This window comes from Sphaeramia orbicularis, chromosome 16 (genome assembly GCF_902148855.1).
Source record: "Sphaeramia orbicularis chromosome 16, fSphaOr1.1, whole genome shotgun sequence".
Lineage (NCBI taxonomy): Eukaryota > Metazoa > Chordata > Actinopteri > Kurtiformes > Apogonidae > Sphaeramia > Sphaeramia orbicularis.
This window is the reverse complement of record NC_043972.1, coordinates 4,570,576-4,585,349: the sequence shown is the minus strand read 5'-3', so window position 1 is coordinate 4,585,349 and position 14,774 is coordinate 4,570,576. Positions and strand designations below refer to the sequence as shown.

Genomic DNA, 14,774 nt, shown 5'->3' with positions numbered 1-14,774 from the left:
CTGTTAGAAAGGAAACACTTGAATTTAACGTGTCCCAATACTTTTGTCCATATAGTGTGCAGGATATGCGACAGAACACAGTGAATTAGTACAACTTGGAGCTATTAGGTGGTTTGTTGTGGTAGAAAATTATTATTTACAGTCACAACACAAAATATAAGAACATTTATAAAATCACAGTAATGGATTAATTTTTAAAAAATCTATGTTGAAATTAGGTAAAATAATAAAAACCATCTCTGAGGCATTTTGGAAGCAAAGAAAACAATTGAAACAAAACTAACGAATACAATGCAATGATATTTACCCCAATATAAAACTACATTAGAACTTTTGTTATAAATGTTTTGTGTCCCAGACATACCCCATACGAGGTATGAGACAGAATGTAGTGAATTATTACAACTTGGCGCTATTAGATGGTTTGTTGTGGTAGAAAATTATTATTTACAGTCACAACACAAAAAATAAGAACATTTATAAAATCATAGTAATGGATTAATTTTAAAAAAATCTATGTTGAAATTAGGTAAAATAATAAAAACCATCTCTGAGGCATTTTGGAAGCAAAGAAAACAATTTAAACAAAACTAACCAATGCAATGCAATGATATTTACCACAATATAAAACTATATTATGACTTTTATTATAATTGTTTTGTGTCCCAGACATACCCCATACGAGGTATGAGACAGAATGTAGTGAATTAATACAACTTGGAGCTATTAGATGGTTTGTTGTGGTAGAAAATTATTATTTACAGTCATATATTCAAATATTTTAAAAATTTAGAGAAAGAACATTTAAAATCATAGTCATGGATTAACCTAATAAAAAAATCTATGCTGAAATTAGGTAAAATAATAAAAACCATCTCTGAGGCATTCTGGAAGCAAAGAAAACAATTTAAACAAAACTAACGAATACAATGCAGTGATATTTACCACAATATAAAACTATATTAACATTAGTCATTGTTTTTTATCCCAGACCCCTGTTAGAAAAGAAACACCTGAATTCAACGTGTCCCAATACTTTTGTCCATATAGTGTGCAGGGTATGCGACAGAACACAGTGAATTACTACAACTTGGAGCTATTAGGTGGGTTGTTGTGGTAGAAAATTATTATTTACAGTCACAACACAAAAAATAAGAACATTTATAAAATCATAGTAATGGATTAATTTTTAAAAAAATCTATGTTGAAATCAGGTAAAATAATAAAAACCATCTCTGAGGCATTTTGGAAGCAAAAAAAAATATTTAAACAAAACTAACAAATACAATGCAGTGATATTTACCCCAATACAAAACTATATTAACATTAGTCATTGTTTTTTATCCCAGACCCCTGTTAGAAAAGAAACACCTGAATTTAATGTGTCCCAATACTTTTGTCCATATAGTGTGCAGGGTATGCGACAGAACACAGTGAATTATTACAACTTGGAGCTAACTGTACCGCCTGCTGCAGGTAGAGTGGACAGTATGTACAGGTATTCAGAAACAGATCCAGAGGTAAAAGAAGAGAGCCGCGCAGTACAGAGGGAGAAGCTAAATTATTCATTTTGCCAATAATGTTATTGAGGATGTCGAACCCACCAGTCACCTCGTCTCATCTTCCTCCTCTGTTCTTGCCTCGAGTTTTAGCGGCGCTCGGTATGTCCTCCCTTTGATTTCACTCTGTCACGCTTTCTTCTGTCATCGTTGCCAGGTTAACCTCACCCAACCGTGTGCTCCTTATGCCATGATATATCATTATTTCCCTGGGAATATCAACGCTTTTGGCAGGTATGGGCTACTGATTTGGATCAGAAACAATGGGGTGGTGTTGCAGCATCAGTGGGGAGCTGGGAGCTCTAGGTTAGGACTCGATTCATGATCAGCGAGGCGAGTTCAGAGTGTGCGACGAGGCGAGCTCTTTGAAGGGAAGGCAGCTTTAATCTTTTTTTTCCCCTTCTCGTTTTTTTTTTTTTTTTTCCGCTGCTTGCAATTCCACTTTCAATGTCTCTTTTATCATGTATTTCTTTGCCGTTCACTGGGGCACCGGTGTTAAGCTGATATCTGTCGCATTACAGACACATCAGCTGCTAATGGATGGTATCAATTATCAGTAACACTTATTGTACAATGTCAGTATGCTAAAGAGAATAATACCCGGTGTGTCACATCAACAGCCGTGTGCATCGCTTTAGTGTGCTGCCAGTGTAAAAAAAAAATAAATAAATAAAATAAAAAATCACAGCGTTAGAGTGTGAGAGTGTGTGGGCATGCTGATTGTACAGTTGCCTTGGCCTTTGTGTTGCCTTTTTACTCCCTATGTGCAACACTGAATGTCAAATGAGCACTATAGTAACCCCCCCAAGTCATCTGTTTATGGTGTTGAATTAATGTGGACATAAATAAAATATTCATGTTTCTGAGAGCGTGTACGTGTGCTGAATCTCACCTATGTAGACTCTCCTGCTGAAGCGTTGCATGAGCAGCAGGACGAACACATGAAGAGGAATTAGGTTGATGATGAAGACGTAGCCACCCCAAGCTGAAACCTGGAAGAAAGACGGAGTTCAACAGGAGCGTTAATGGAGATAAATGAGTCTCCTGTTGATCACAAACGCATTTTTACACCATTAAGTGTACAAAATGTGTCATGTTTTTTGTTTTTTGTTTTTTTGCATAATTTAGGCTGTTGCACAAATACACAGCAATTTGAACATGTGTACAAATATTTGTAATGTTTTTTGGGGTTTTTTTTGCAGTATTTACAGATTAGTAAATGTGTGTTTGCATAGATCAGGTTCCATTCAGAGTTAAGACACCACCTCCTGGGATTCAGCCCAACACAGATTCACTAAAGCAATAGTTCTCTAACTTTTTACAGTGGAGTACCTGCTGAAATATACTTTTTTAGCCAAGTACCCCCAACTCTTACTTCTGCATTTTTGGTTGAAGAAAATAGGACAAAATTTGTTCCTGTGTCAAAGGTGTCTGTTTATAGTTTCAAAACACTGTAAACAAACAACATATATTTAACCCATAAAGACCCAGTGCTACTTTTGTGTCAGTTCCCAAATACATTTTTCTCCATATTGAACATTTCTTAAGTGATTTATCACCATTTATTGTAATATTAACTTCTTTATTTGGCATTTTTTCAGCGAAAATAAGATAATTTCCTATATTTAATTTACAAATCATCTAGATGTTCATTAAAGCTCAGATTAAAGTTGAGGGTTATTATATTAAAGCAGAAAAAAATGAGGAAAAAGTGACTTTTTTAGTAAAATTTATCATTAACTGAACATAAACCAAGTGTCTCCATCCACTGTCACTTTATTAAACTCCTTGGTTTTTTCTTAATGAATCAAAGTTGTAGAAGATGATGGTGTTTCCACGGTAACTACGGAGCCTCTGAAAGTCCAAATGGTCCTACCTGATGACCATGAAAAGATGAATAACTGTATTTTACACCAATTATTTACATAGATGGATAGGATTAGTGGATCAACAGGTGTTAAACATTTTAAATCAGTTGATGGTTTTGGTTGCCAGTGGCTGTTTGAGTCTTTATGGGTTAACTGTAATATATATTTAAAAAAATAAAAAATAAAAGTAGATTTTTGTGCAAAATATAAACTGAAAAGTGCCCTCTTTCCTTGATAAGAAAAATAAATAAATTGGTCATTAATTAATAACTGAACCTTTCATTTTTCATTAACAAAACATAATTACTTAGCTGCTCAAATAAACTCATTTTGAATCATATTAAATATAAATGTTCTTCAAATGTTACCAAAGCTTAAACAAGGTGACTGACAATAAAAGTACTATATGAATGTATTTATTGTGTTTTATATTTCAGCATTAATTCTCATTATTTTGTATTCAGTACACCATGACTTATTTAATGTATTTTTCCAAATAAGTACCTCCTGGGCTTCTTCCAAGTACCCCTGGGAGTATGCAGACCCCACTTTGGGAACCCCTGCACTAATGCATGCTACATTTACAAGTCCTGCAGCAAAACTATTAGACTTTTAACAAACTTATGTGTAATTCTAAAATGGGAAAAGAGTTTTGTAAATACTACTTCTATCACTTTATATTTTATATTTCACAAGTGTACATTTTTCTGTTTTCTGTCTTTCCTGCACTTTATTTTTGTAAGTTGCTGCTGTCGACTGAGAAATGTCTCCGTGGTGGGATCAATTAAGTCTATCTAATCTTATCTAATCTTGAAACAGCATGACACTCAATAAGGATTTAGTCTTTATTAGACAGTGTGGGAGACTGACATTTAATAAAATGACTTCAGTACCTGTGTTAATTAGAGTTTACTAGTGACAGAGCACCACAACAAGAACATCTGTTGTCATCAACTAACATCAGGTGCAGGTAACATTATCTAACAGAAATACTGAGCTCTGAATTATATTCATACTGCGAAACCAACACGAAAACATATTTGCATTCATTGGTTATTGTTTATAGTTTGTAGACACAACTGAAGCTGGAACGAGCAAATCTGAGTTGGACCGAAGGAACCAAAAAACAGCTGGTACATGTATGTTCTGTTAAAAACTCTGTCCCACTCTGAGCCTAGAGATCCAGGTTTTCCACCAGAATTTGTCAATCTGTGCAGAACTGATTCACAAATGTAAGATTTGTCAGGCGATCCGTGCACACACATTTAATAATCTGCGAACAAATGCAAAAAAAAAAAAAAAAAAAAAAAAAGAGCAAGAGAGAAAAGACTCATGAATATTTTTAGACATGTGCCTGGAAAAGTAGGTGTTTCAAAAGCTAAAATGAGCAGATCTGTGAAGTTACAATCTGCTTGTACAAGAGCTGGGTGATCCAGCCACATAATGAATGTTTTTTTCAGTGTTATGGATGATTTATGTTTTCTGGCTACATGAACTGAAGACAAAACAACTGAAAACTTGTCATTCTTTATTAAAACTACATGTCATATACGACTGCAGAAACACAATCAGTTCATATATCTCTAGTAGGGATGTAACGATTACCGCTATAACGATAAAACGCAGTAAAATTCCTGACGGTTAGTATTACCGTTTAAATTCTAATTATCGTGATAACCGTGTTTGATTACCGCACTTTGAAAACTAATGGTACTGCTCATTTCCTGGAGAAGCAGCAGCACTCCAGGTTCTCTCTATCTATCTATGAAAAACAAACTCAAACAAATCAAACTTGACATGGAAAATGGTCAAACAGTGCCCATAAGGTGACATCTTTCATGTACATTTGTTTACATGTTAATATTTTAATGTTCCTGCCACCAGAAAGTAGATTGTGGCTATTATTATATTGTATTTATTTATTTATTTTTCAAAATACAACTTGGTTAAATTATTTCAGTGTGTGTATAAGTACTTTTTCAACATGTTGAGCACAATTTCAACAATATCACAATAATAATGATAGCCATGATAATTTTGGTCAAAATATTCGTGATATGAAATTTTAATATCGTTACATCCCTAATCTCTAGAAATACAGGTTGCATCTTCCATGGAGCAAGAAAAGTCTCCAGATATTTGCAATTTAAGCATTTAGGTGATTATCAGAAGGCAAAATATTACTAAGCCCTAATTCATATTTATTCCAAGTGTGAGCATGTGAAAAGTGGTTGTACACGTGTTCAAGCCGTTTGATATTTGTGTGTGGATTGGAACACGCACGATATGATTATTCTCATCTGGATTGTGTGATTTGTGACTTTTCTGAAAATAATTTATCATCATTCTTTTAGACATACACAATTGTATTGGTCAATATTAGCATCTGTACATAAGATGCTACGGCTAAACTAAACTAAAAGTCTGACCAGCAGGCAAAAGCTACCAAGTTTTAAAAGAGAACACAAACATAACAGACCATCTTCACCAAACATCACCAAACAATCTTCACATTCATTTTGCTCAATCAGGTCAACTTTCTGAAATATGCTACATATTGGCTTTTTAACATTTTTGCTTACATTTATGGGCATTTTCACATCATATGATACAAAATTCTTTCATATTTCTTGCAATAAACGAGTTCTGAAGATTTTACTTCTGCCAATTTATGATTGTTTTTTTTTAACAGTACAGGTGAATGAAATGGCTTCGACTAGAAGATCTTGCAAAAATAAACCTGACGTATTCTGCTACATCTGCGGTGAATACACCATTGTACCGAACAGGAATCAAGTCACAAGTTTCATAAAGTGTGCTTGTGAAAATGATTTTTTTTCTCTTAAAACCTATTTTGGGTGAGAACTATACATAAATCAACTGATAAAGTCACAAAAATGTAATCAATTTTGTGAGAAGATCAAATTTAAAAAAAAAAAAAACCTGACCTGATTGAGAAAAACAGATGTCATTTTTGGATTTAGCGGTGCAAAATGGTCCTAATTCAGTTGAAAAAACCTCGACAACTTGCAAAAAACATTTTTTTGTAACCCAGTGTTATATATCGTTATATCGCCCAGCCCTATTACTACTACTACTACTCATCATCATCATCCCCCTTCGGTCAGAAGTTGGCCAAGGGGTAAAAACTAAATAATTAAACAAAAAATTCCAAATTACTGTTTTAAATATAGATGCACTTGTCGCAGCCCTGAAACACATGCATACCTGCACACAGATCCACATGGTGCAGGTGTGTGTTCCTTAGTTTGCAGCTTTTTATCAAGATAAGAATTTGATCCCGGCTGAATGTGTGCGGTGCTTTGAACTGCAGCAGATAATCAGTATTGTAAAACACCCGTGGGTCCCCGTGGGCTGAGAACGGATGGGTGGGCTGTATTTTCCCTTATTCACGACACGAACACACACACACACATAGTGCCATAATGAGACAGTGGGCAGCGATACGAGGGAGGGAGTAAAGCTGCACGGCCCACCTGAGAGCTGTGAAGTCATTATGAGCTACGGCATTAAGACTGCCATTCACATTACGCTGCCAGTCCCCAAACTCTCGACGCGCACAGTACACGCGATTAGCCAGACACACATCTCCACCTCGTCTCAAGCTTTGTGCCTATTGTCTCCGAGTGTCACGTAGCTGCCAGGCGGTGTGCGGCTGCCAGAAAAAAAAGAGGCGTCGCAGCTTACAGCGCCAGGCGTTCAAGTGATTCATCATGGATTCATCACAGTCTGGTTGAATGATAGGTGGGTGTGGGAAAAGGTTCTCAAATTATCTGTTTTTGTCTGATGAAAAATGGCTTCTGGGTGCAGGGAGTTCAACCAAGTATAATAAACATGCACACTTTTTGATTATTATTCCCATCTGTAAAGAATCTGTAAGTGGATTTGTGATTGCGTTCTTGCTTGTTTCCGTCCCCTTGTGTTTAGTTTTGCTGTAGGAGTTGGGTTATGTTTACAAGGTCACATTATGGAATGAATGCAGTCGACACAAGTGTTCTCACCATATAGAAATAAGAGAGGCAGCATCCGATGGTCCAGAAGACTGAGCCCGTCTTCACCGATTTCACCTGGATGACACAGGAAAATGTTACGAAAAACAAACATACATAAAGTCAGGCTTAAATCAGCTGCTTTCATGAGCTTAGCGGCCCTGTTCGCTCTGCTGCCGCTTACCCGACGTGACTGAATTATTCATCGTGTTTCCCTCTTTTAATGACCTGCACAAAGCACAGCGGCATGTCCTACACATCTTTACCTTCCTCAAAGTGGTACGGCGGCGGCTGCTAACAAGGGCTTAACAAGACTAACAAGCCCTGACTTTAGGAATGCACAGGCCGGAGACGCCGCTGTTGGCCGAATGATTATAGATGAGCGCTAAAAGACGAGCCAATGGGATGGAAGAGGACGGAGGCAGAGGGGAGGGATCAGGGAAAACAGAAGAGAAAAAAAGAGGACGGAGGAACGCAAACCGTGTCGACTATTATTAAAGTCCTGCTGTGTTTCCGCTCTGAATTGTTTATTTTTATTGTTTCCGTGTATGATTAATTCAGAGAGGGAATTAATCTAGATCTGTTTAAAACGCCCGGAGAACAAATACGTTTTAACTTTAAACCAGGTTATGTTATTCCCCATATATCCACGCCACAAATTAGCCAGATCTTCATAATTGGGATAGTGAACTGCTTCTTTAAGTCTCTGTGGTATACATGAAATGTCAGTTGATTATGTCCTCTATGAATAGCATTAGCCTATATAGCAACATGCGCAAACCACAAAGGAGCAGTATATGGAATAAATCTTCAGAAACACATGGAGATACTACAACTACAATGGGACTGTAGATCACAAACAGGCTGTCGGTGGTAAATATGAACAACACAGCTGATCACTGTTGTATTATTTTACAATGTTCCGAGTAAAAGTAGATGTGTTACGCATAGGTCAAACATATTGGCCTCCTGCTCTGAGCTACAGGACCCTATAAATGAACACTGAGCGTTCACATGAATGTCACACGCGAGGTGAGGCATTTTCACAGACCATAAAGTCGTTACAATGAGCTTTTAAGCAAATGGTTGGCTATTTAAAGAGCCGAGACACCGAACTCATCTGAGGTCATGTTTCTAGTCACCTAATGACCCTTAACAGTAACATTTACTGTCAGTGCAGCAGGTTTTGATCTGCACAAACTCAAGCGAATGTCTCTTTGGCTTTTAAGCCGAGTAAATGGTCTGCTGTGTTAAATATGTACTTTTCAGTTTTGTCTTTCATTTCCTCTAACGACGCCGACTCTTTGTAGGGTTATAATGATCTGTGCCCTTTTTCTCACCATTGTGATACCAACATACTACTTAGAGCCGAACAGATTGTGTTACTACACATTTTGCAGGATGATATGGTCAGAGTAATCCTTCAGATGGTGCGGTAACACTGCCGTTATCCACACAGAGAGTCTGTGAGTAACCAACAGATGTTCAGACTTTACTCAGGATTGTGTGCATCAACTTTGAAGGCTTCATTCATTTCCATTTCCTCACAAAAGCTTCAGTTTTGATACCTGTTTATTTACTTTAAAAGACTTTTTAATACAGACACAGATGTTATTTTCAGTTTCTTTATTTTATTTTTCCTGTTATTTATCCCGGTAACAATGAAAACTTCCATATAAATATAAAAAAGTTAATATTTGAAAGTTTTTCAGCCCTTCACTGCATTATCTTTGAATGAACACTAATATAATGTAACATATCTGTATATGTAAAAAAAAAAAAAAATCTTATATGTTGTCGTTGATATCAGCAGATGTCCAGAGGTTCTGTTGGTGCAACCCTACTTTTTGGTTCAGTGCATGTGAAATGGAACTAGTGTACACTGCTAGAGGTTGAAACATTTAGGGAACAAGCAAAAAGGTACAAATTTCGCTTTGAAAGTTGATGCAAATCATTCCTAACTCTCCTTACAAACCTATCTGGATAAAATCAGTATTAGATTGGACTGACGGATTGTTTAGGCTACATCAGACAGCAATATTCGATATTTGTATTCTATAATGGTGAGAAAAAGGCAATTAGCAAAGGACTGATCACAACTCCTTAAGTGTGTATCTTTCATTTAGGGAAACCTTTGAAAAATTCATAGTTTTCAGCATGAATTACTCATAAAATGTGATCTGATCTGCCTCTAAGTCACATAACACCATGTACTTAACCTAATACCACAAAACAATTATAATATTTTTTGTTTTTATTGAACACAGGTATAAAACACTCACAGTGCTGCAGAAAAAGCAAGTGAATCCAGAAAAAGCTTATTGGAATCAGGATTTAGCAAACCTAAAGTCCAAGCTGTTCAATAAAGAAATGAAATATTATGATTGTTTGTTTGGTATTGGATTAAGAACACTGTGTTTGTCTTTATGCGTGACTCAGATGCAGATCAGATGACATTTTATGACCATTTCCTGCAAAAAACTAGGACATTTCATAGGGTTCGCACACACAGTAGGTGTCCTAAACTGCTGACCTTCAGTGTCCTCCCATAGACAGACTGTGCAGTTGTTTCATTAGAGGTTTTTTCAAGCGGGTAAGAGAACGGAATAACATGTAACAAAGCTAAAGAGACTGTCAGCCCGGTTCCAGACCCATAAATGCTCTGCCACATCTCAGTCTTTTTGGGAAATCAAACAGTTCTAGTGGTGAAAAAGACACAGAGCATTGTGATGATGTTTAGAAGTTTCTCGGCTTTAACGCCAGAAAAATAGTGACTAAAAACTTTGATGCTACAGCAAAAGGGATCAAGCTTGGATCAGACAGTTGTTTGAAGTAAACTTGCAGAAATACCAACTGTTATGCTGACAGTTAACGCTGGTGGGGGGAAAAAAACCTGAAGCAGCTCTGAGAAATGTTCTATTAGAGTGAGAAGACAGTAGGCGTACCCAGAGATAATAAGTGAACTGCAGAGCGAAGATGGCGATGCCTTCGTTGTCGAAAGAGCCGGCAACGGAGCGGGAGATGTAGCCGGGGACGATGGCGATGAAGCAGGCCGCCAGTAGGCCCGCCCCCTGGTTCCATAGCTCCCTGGTCAGCAGGAAGGTGGAGATGGCGGTGAGGCCGCTGAACACGGGCGCCAGGAACACGCAGACATCCCGGATGTGGACGGTGATGTGCAGCAAGTTGAGGACATAGTGGATGAGGCCAGCGGTGACCATGAGACCCGGGTAGACCTGGACGACACGGACGAAACACGGACATTCATTAGCGTCTTCTCAGATAGGAAACAGAAATTCAATGGTTTTGTAAATTCCATTATTCATTCATTCATTTATTTATTTTCTGAGTCCAGTTTATCCTCACTAGGGTCACGGGGGTCGTTGGGGCCTATCCCAGCCACTTAAAGGCGAAGGTGGGGTACACCCTGGACATGTCACCAGTTCATCGCAGGGCTGATGTATAGAGACAAACAATCACTCTCACATTCACACCTATGGGCGATTTAGATTAACCGATTAACCCAGTGCTTTTCAACCTTGGGGTTGGGATGCCACATGGGATCGCCTGGAATTCAAATAGGGTCGCCTGAAATTTCTAGTGATTGATTTACAATAAAAAATAAAAACTTACTATAAAAAAAAATATGGTGAGTTGAGAAAGGCAATCACTCAATCAATCAATCAGTCCATAAAAGACATGACAAACTGTGAAGCTGAAACCGAAGCACTGTGGTTCTGTTTATCTGTCACATGGTCATTGTGGTCAGTTTCAGATGCTGCAGCTCTTTCATAATTCAAAGTTTCAGTTCTTGTTTGTTCAGTATTAATTGTCAGCCTTGTAAATCACAGCTGGACTGACTGTACATATCCTGACCAAGGAAAATCAAATTCTCACTTTGTGCAGTAATCTGCACCTGGTTTTACCGCCTCTGTCCATAATAACATATATTATACAGACCACAGGTGTCAAACATGCGGCCCGGGGGCCAAAACTGGCCCGCCAAAGGTTCCAATCCGGCCCGCGGGATGAATAAGCAAATTGCAAGATAGGGCATCAAATTCAAAAATAATATCATAATAACCTGTAAATAATGACAACACCATTTTTTTCTCTTTGATTTAGTGCATAAAAAAACATTAAAATATGAAAATAGTTACATTAACAAGCTATCCTTTAAAAATAAAATGTGAATAACCTGAACAAATATGAACAACCTGAAATGTCTAAAGAAAATTAAGTGCAATTTTCACAATATTTTGCCTGTTACTAAATGTTTTGTGCCTTTGTAGATCTGACCTATAATGCATATGTATAAATGATAAGTCGAGGCGTAATATTGACAAAATTGTACTTACATTTGTTAGCAAATTTCATTTTTTTCAGGTTATTCACATCTTTTTTGTTTGGATGGTTTGTAAAATGTAAATATTGGCATAATTGAATGATATTTTTAGCACTAAAACAATTTGGAGTTGTCATTCTTTATTGGCTATCATGCTAGTATTTGACTGGTTCCGGCACACTGCAGATTAAATTGGGCTGGATGTGACCCCCGGAAGAAAATGAGTTTGACACCCCTGATATAGACTAAATGTCATCTAAAATTAACATTTATTTGCAACATAGTACAGCAAATTATACATGATCAAAAACAAATTAACTTTAGCAAAAGAAAAGTCTCTTGTTTTAATTGTCACCAGAAATTTGTGATGTTAAAATGGAGTCACGAACCAAAAAAGGCTGGAAACCACTGGATTAACCCATTAACCTATCAGTGCATGTCTTTGGATGGTGGGAGGAAGCCGGAGTACCCGGAGAGAACCCACGCGGACACGGGGAGAACATGCTAACTCCACACAGAAAGGTCCCACCCCATTGACTAGTGTTGGAATTGAACCCAGGACCTTCTTGTTGTGAGGCACAAGTGTTATCCACTGCACCACCGCGTCACCTTAATTTCTATTAATGTTGTTTTTTTTTTTTATATCAGTCCAGTCTGGAAAGGCATTAAAAGAGAGAGCTCCATCTTTTCACATCAGTTTTTCATCACACATTCATGTAATATGCATTTAACGTGATGAGAGGAGCAGAATAACAGCCAATATTGACAAGCCAGCAAGAGCGGCGAACAAATGAAAATGCTGTTCTGTGCATCTTCTCACTGCTGTGACTGCAAAATGCCATCATTAATGGTCTGAATGGGCAATTCAACGGAAAAAAAAAAAGAAAATCACACTCCTGTACATGGTTATTGCTTGTCAGTGGAGGCACTGAACGGAAAATGGGCTTTTAACCAGCTGATGTGATTTACCTGACAAATAAAGTCGTGGTGACAGCAAATGTGTGCATTTCCTAAACAATCTGCCTTCAGCAACTCCATCCTGAAATGTATTTATGACATTGATGATTATAGTCGGGTACTTTTCTGAATGTTAACATTACTGCTCTGCTCTCTAAAAAGACAAACATTTAAACACCTATGGACCAGTTTTCCACTATTAACATATAGGAGTTATAACATTATAAGAAAAATAGTTCTATGACTCAACATATGCACTTTCCATTAACTTTTTATTGTTATTTCATGTGACTGAATTCTATTTTTGTAAGTTTTAGGTGAGTTTTAACCAGTTTCAACCTTTTTTGTGACACAGAATACTCGTCAGGGGTAGAATACAAAAAAACTCAGCAAGTATTGTGTAATAAAAATTCAATGAAATATTGCACCATGATAAAAACTGTATAAAATTGTACCATCCACAAAAGTCAGCTATAAAATGTGTCTTAGTGTGTTTCTGTATCCTTAACACAAAACACTCATTTAGGCACAACTATAACAGCAACAACAGTAAATAAAATGTAAATGTGGTCACAGTTATGTAAATGTTTAACTCATTCTATACTGAATATTCCACATATTTTATTACTTAACACTACAAGACAAGACACAGAAGAGTGTTAGATAAGAGTGAAGACATTTTTCTGCTCCACGAAACCCTAAATGGAACTTTCTCTCAACTTTCAATGCAATAACACAAAGCTGGTACAGCTAAAATGTAGGAAGATAGAAGTCTTCTGAATTCTAAACACTTATGGATGAACTAAATGGACAAATTAGTCACTTTCTCTATAGTTTTAGTTCAATTTTGTAATCAACCAAAACAGTTTCATTTATTTGTTTTCCTGTAAAGCCTTTTATTTTTAATACAAAATGCTTCGTAGGGATGCATGTAATCATGCTATGACAAAATATTGGCATGTTAGTCGTCATTTCATCAATGATAATGGCAGATCTTTATCTGTTGTTTTATCTTATGTATGATTGAATTTATGCTCATTCATAGATAACACTGGTCAACAATGATTTTACTACAGGGAGAAAAATCTGATTGGACCTAAATCAGATACACTGATCACAATTTCTCAAGAACATCAGGATGTTGAATTTTTCACTAGTCAACATATAGCCGTTAGCGGCGTATCTCATGTGCGTTTTAGTTCTATAAAGTCTAAGTGATGGGAATTCAGATGCTTTCAAGACCTGAAAGAAAAACATGGTCCAGTCCAAAGTGATGCAAATCTGAAAGATAGAATTCCATTGGACCCAGATTGATCATTAATATTGGTTCTACAGCAGGAAACTGTCACAACCACAAGAACAAGAAACATTTAGAACAACTCTGATCCAAATGACGGATTCTGATACTGAGATGAGAGTGAATTTGACCAGTTTAGTAAAAGATTATCTTCACATTGCTAAAGGTGCTGGAGACTTTGGTGACCAGTTTTTCATCAAATCTATAAAACCTCAGTCACAGCCTAAGTATCATGAATCTGTAAGTTTTTCTGTTATTACTCACCTGAATCTCTTGCATTACGGTGAACAATTTTGAAGTGCCATCCACCAGAAACAGTCCATGTGTTTACAAACGAGCCGGCAGGTCACTCGGGCATCTTCAGAATTTTGTCGCGACATGCATTGTGGGAAGCGAAGGCTCGCGCAGCCACCTGACAGCGGCAGCTGGAACAGACACGATCGGAAACGGCTGGAACTCCCTTCCTTCTATGCATATTCCTCCAGCCATTTCCGCGTGTTTGTTTCATCCATATAATACCATATGGTTGCGCTGCCACTGCCAGGTGGCTGCGCGAACCTCTGTTTCCCACAATGCACGTCGCAACAAAATTCCAAAGATGCCCAAGTGACCTCCCGGGTCAGTTTGTAAACACATGGTTTGTTTACAGTGGATGGCACTTCGAAATTGTTCACCATAATGCAAGAGATTCAGGTGAGTAACCACAGAAAGACTTACAGATTCGTGATACTTAGGCTGTGA

General features: G+C 37.2%; 1 protein-coding gene across 1 annotated transcript in view; it reads right to left on the bottom strand.

The window, feature by feature from the left end:
• LOC115435750 (dolichyl-diphosphooligosaccharide--protein glycosyltransferase subunit STT3B-like) overlaps positions 1-14,774 on the bottom strand; it is a 165,262-nt gene that overhangs the window by 69,777 nt on the left and 80,711 nt on the right. The window contains exons 3-5 of the mRNA XM_030158356.1: positions 10,383-10,670; positions 7,450-7,515; positions 2,452-2,551 (exon numbers count right to left, since the gene is read on the bottom strand). Coding sequence (XP_030014216.1) covers positions 2,452-2,551; positions 7,450-7,515; positions 10,383-10,670 — 454 coding nt within the window. The remainder of the gene's footprint in view (positions 1-2,451; positions 2,552-7,449; positions 7,516-10,382; positions 10,671-14,774) is intronic.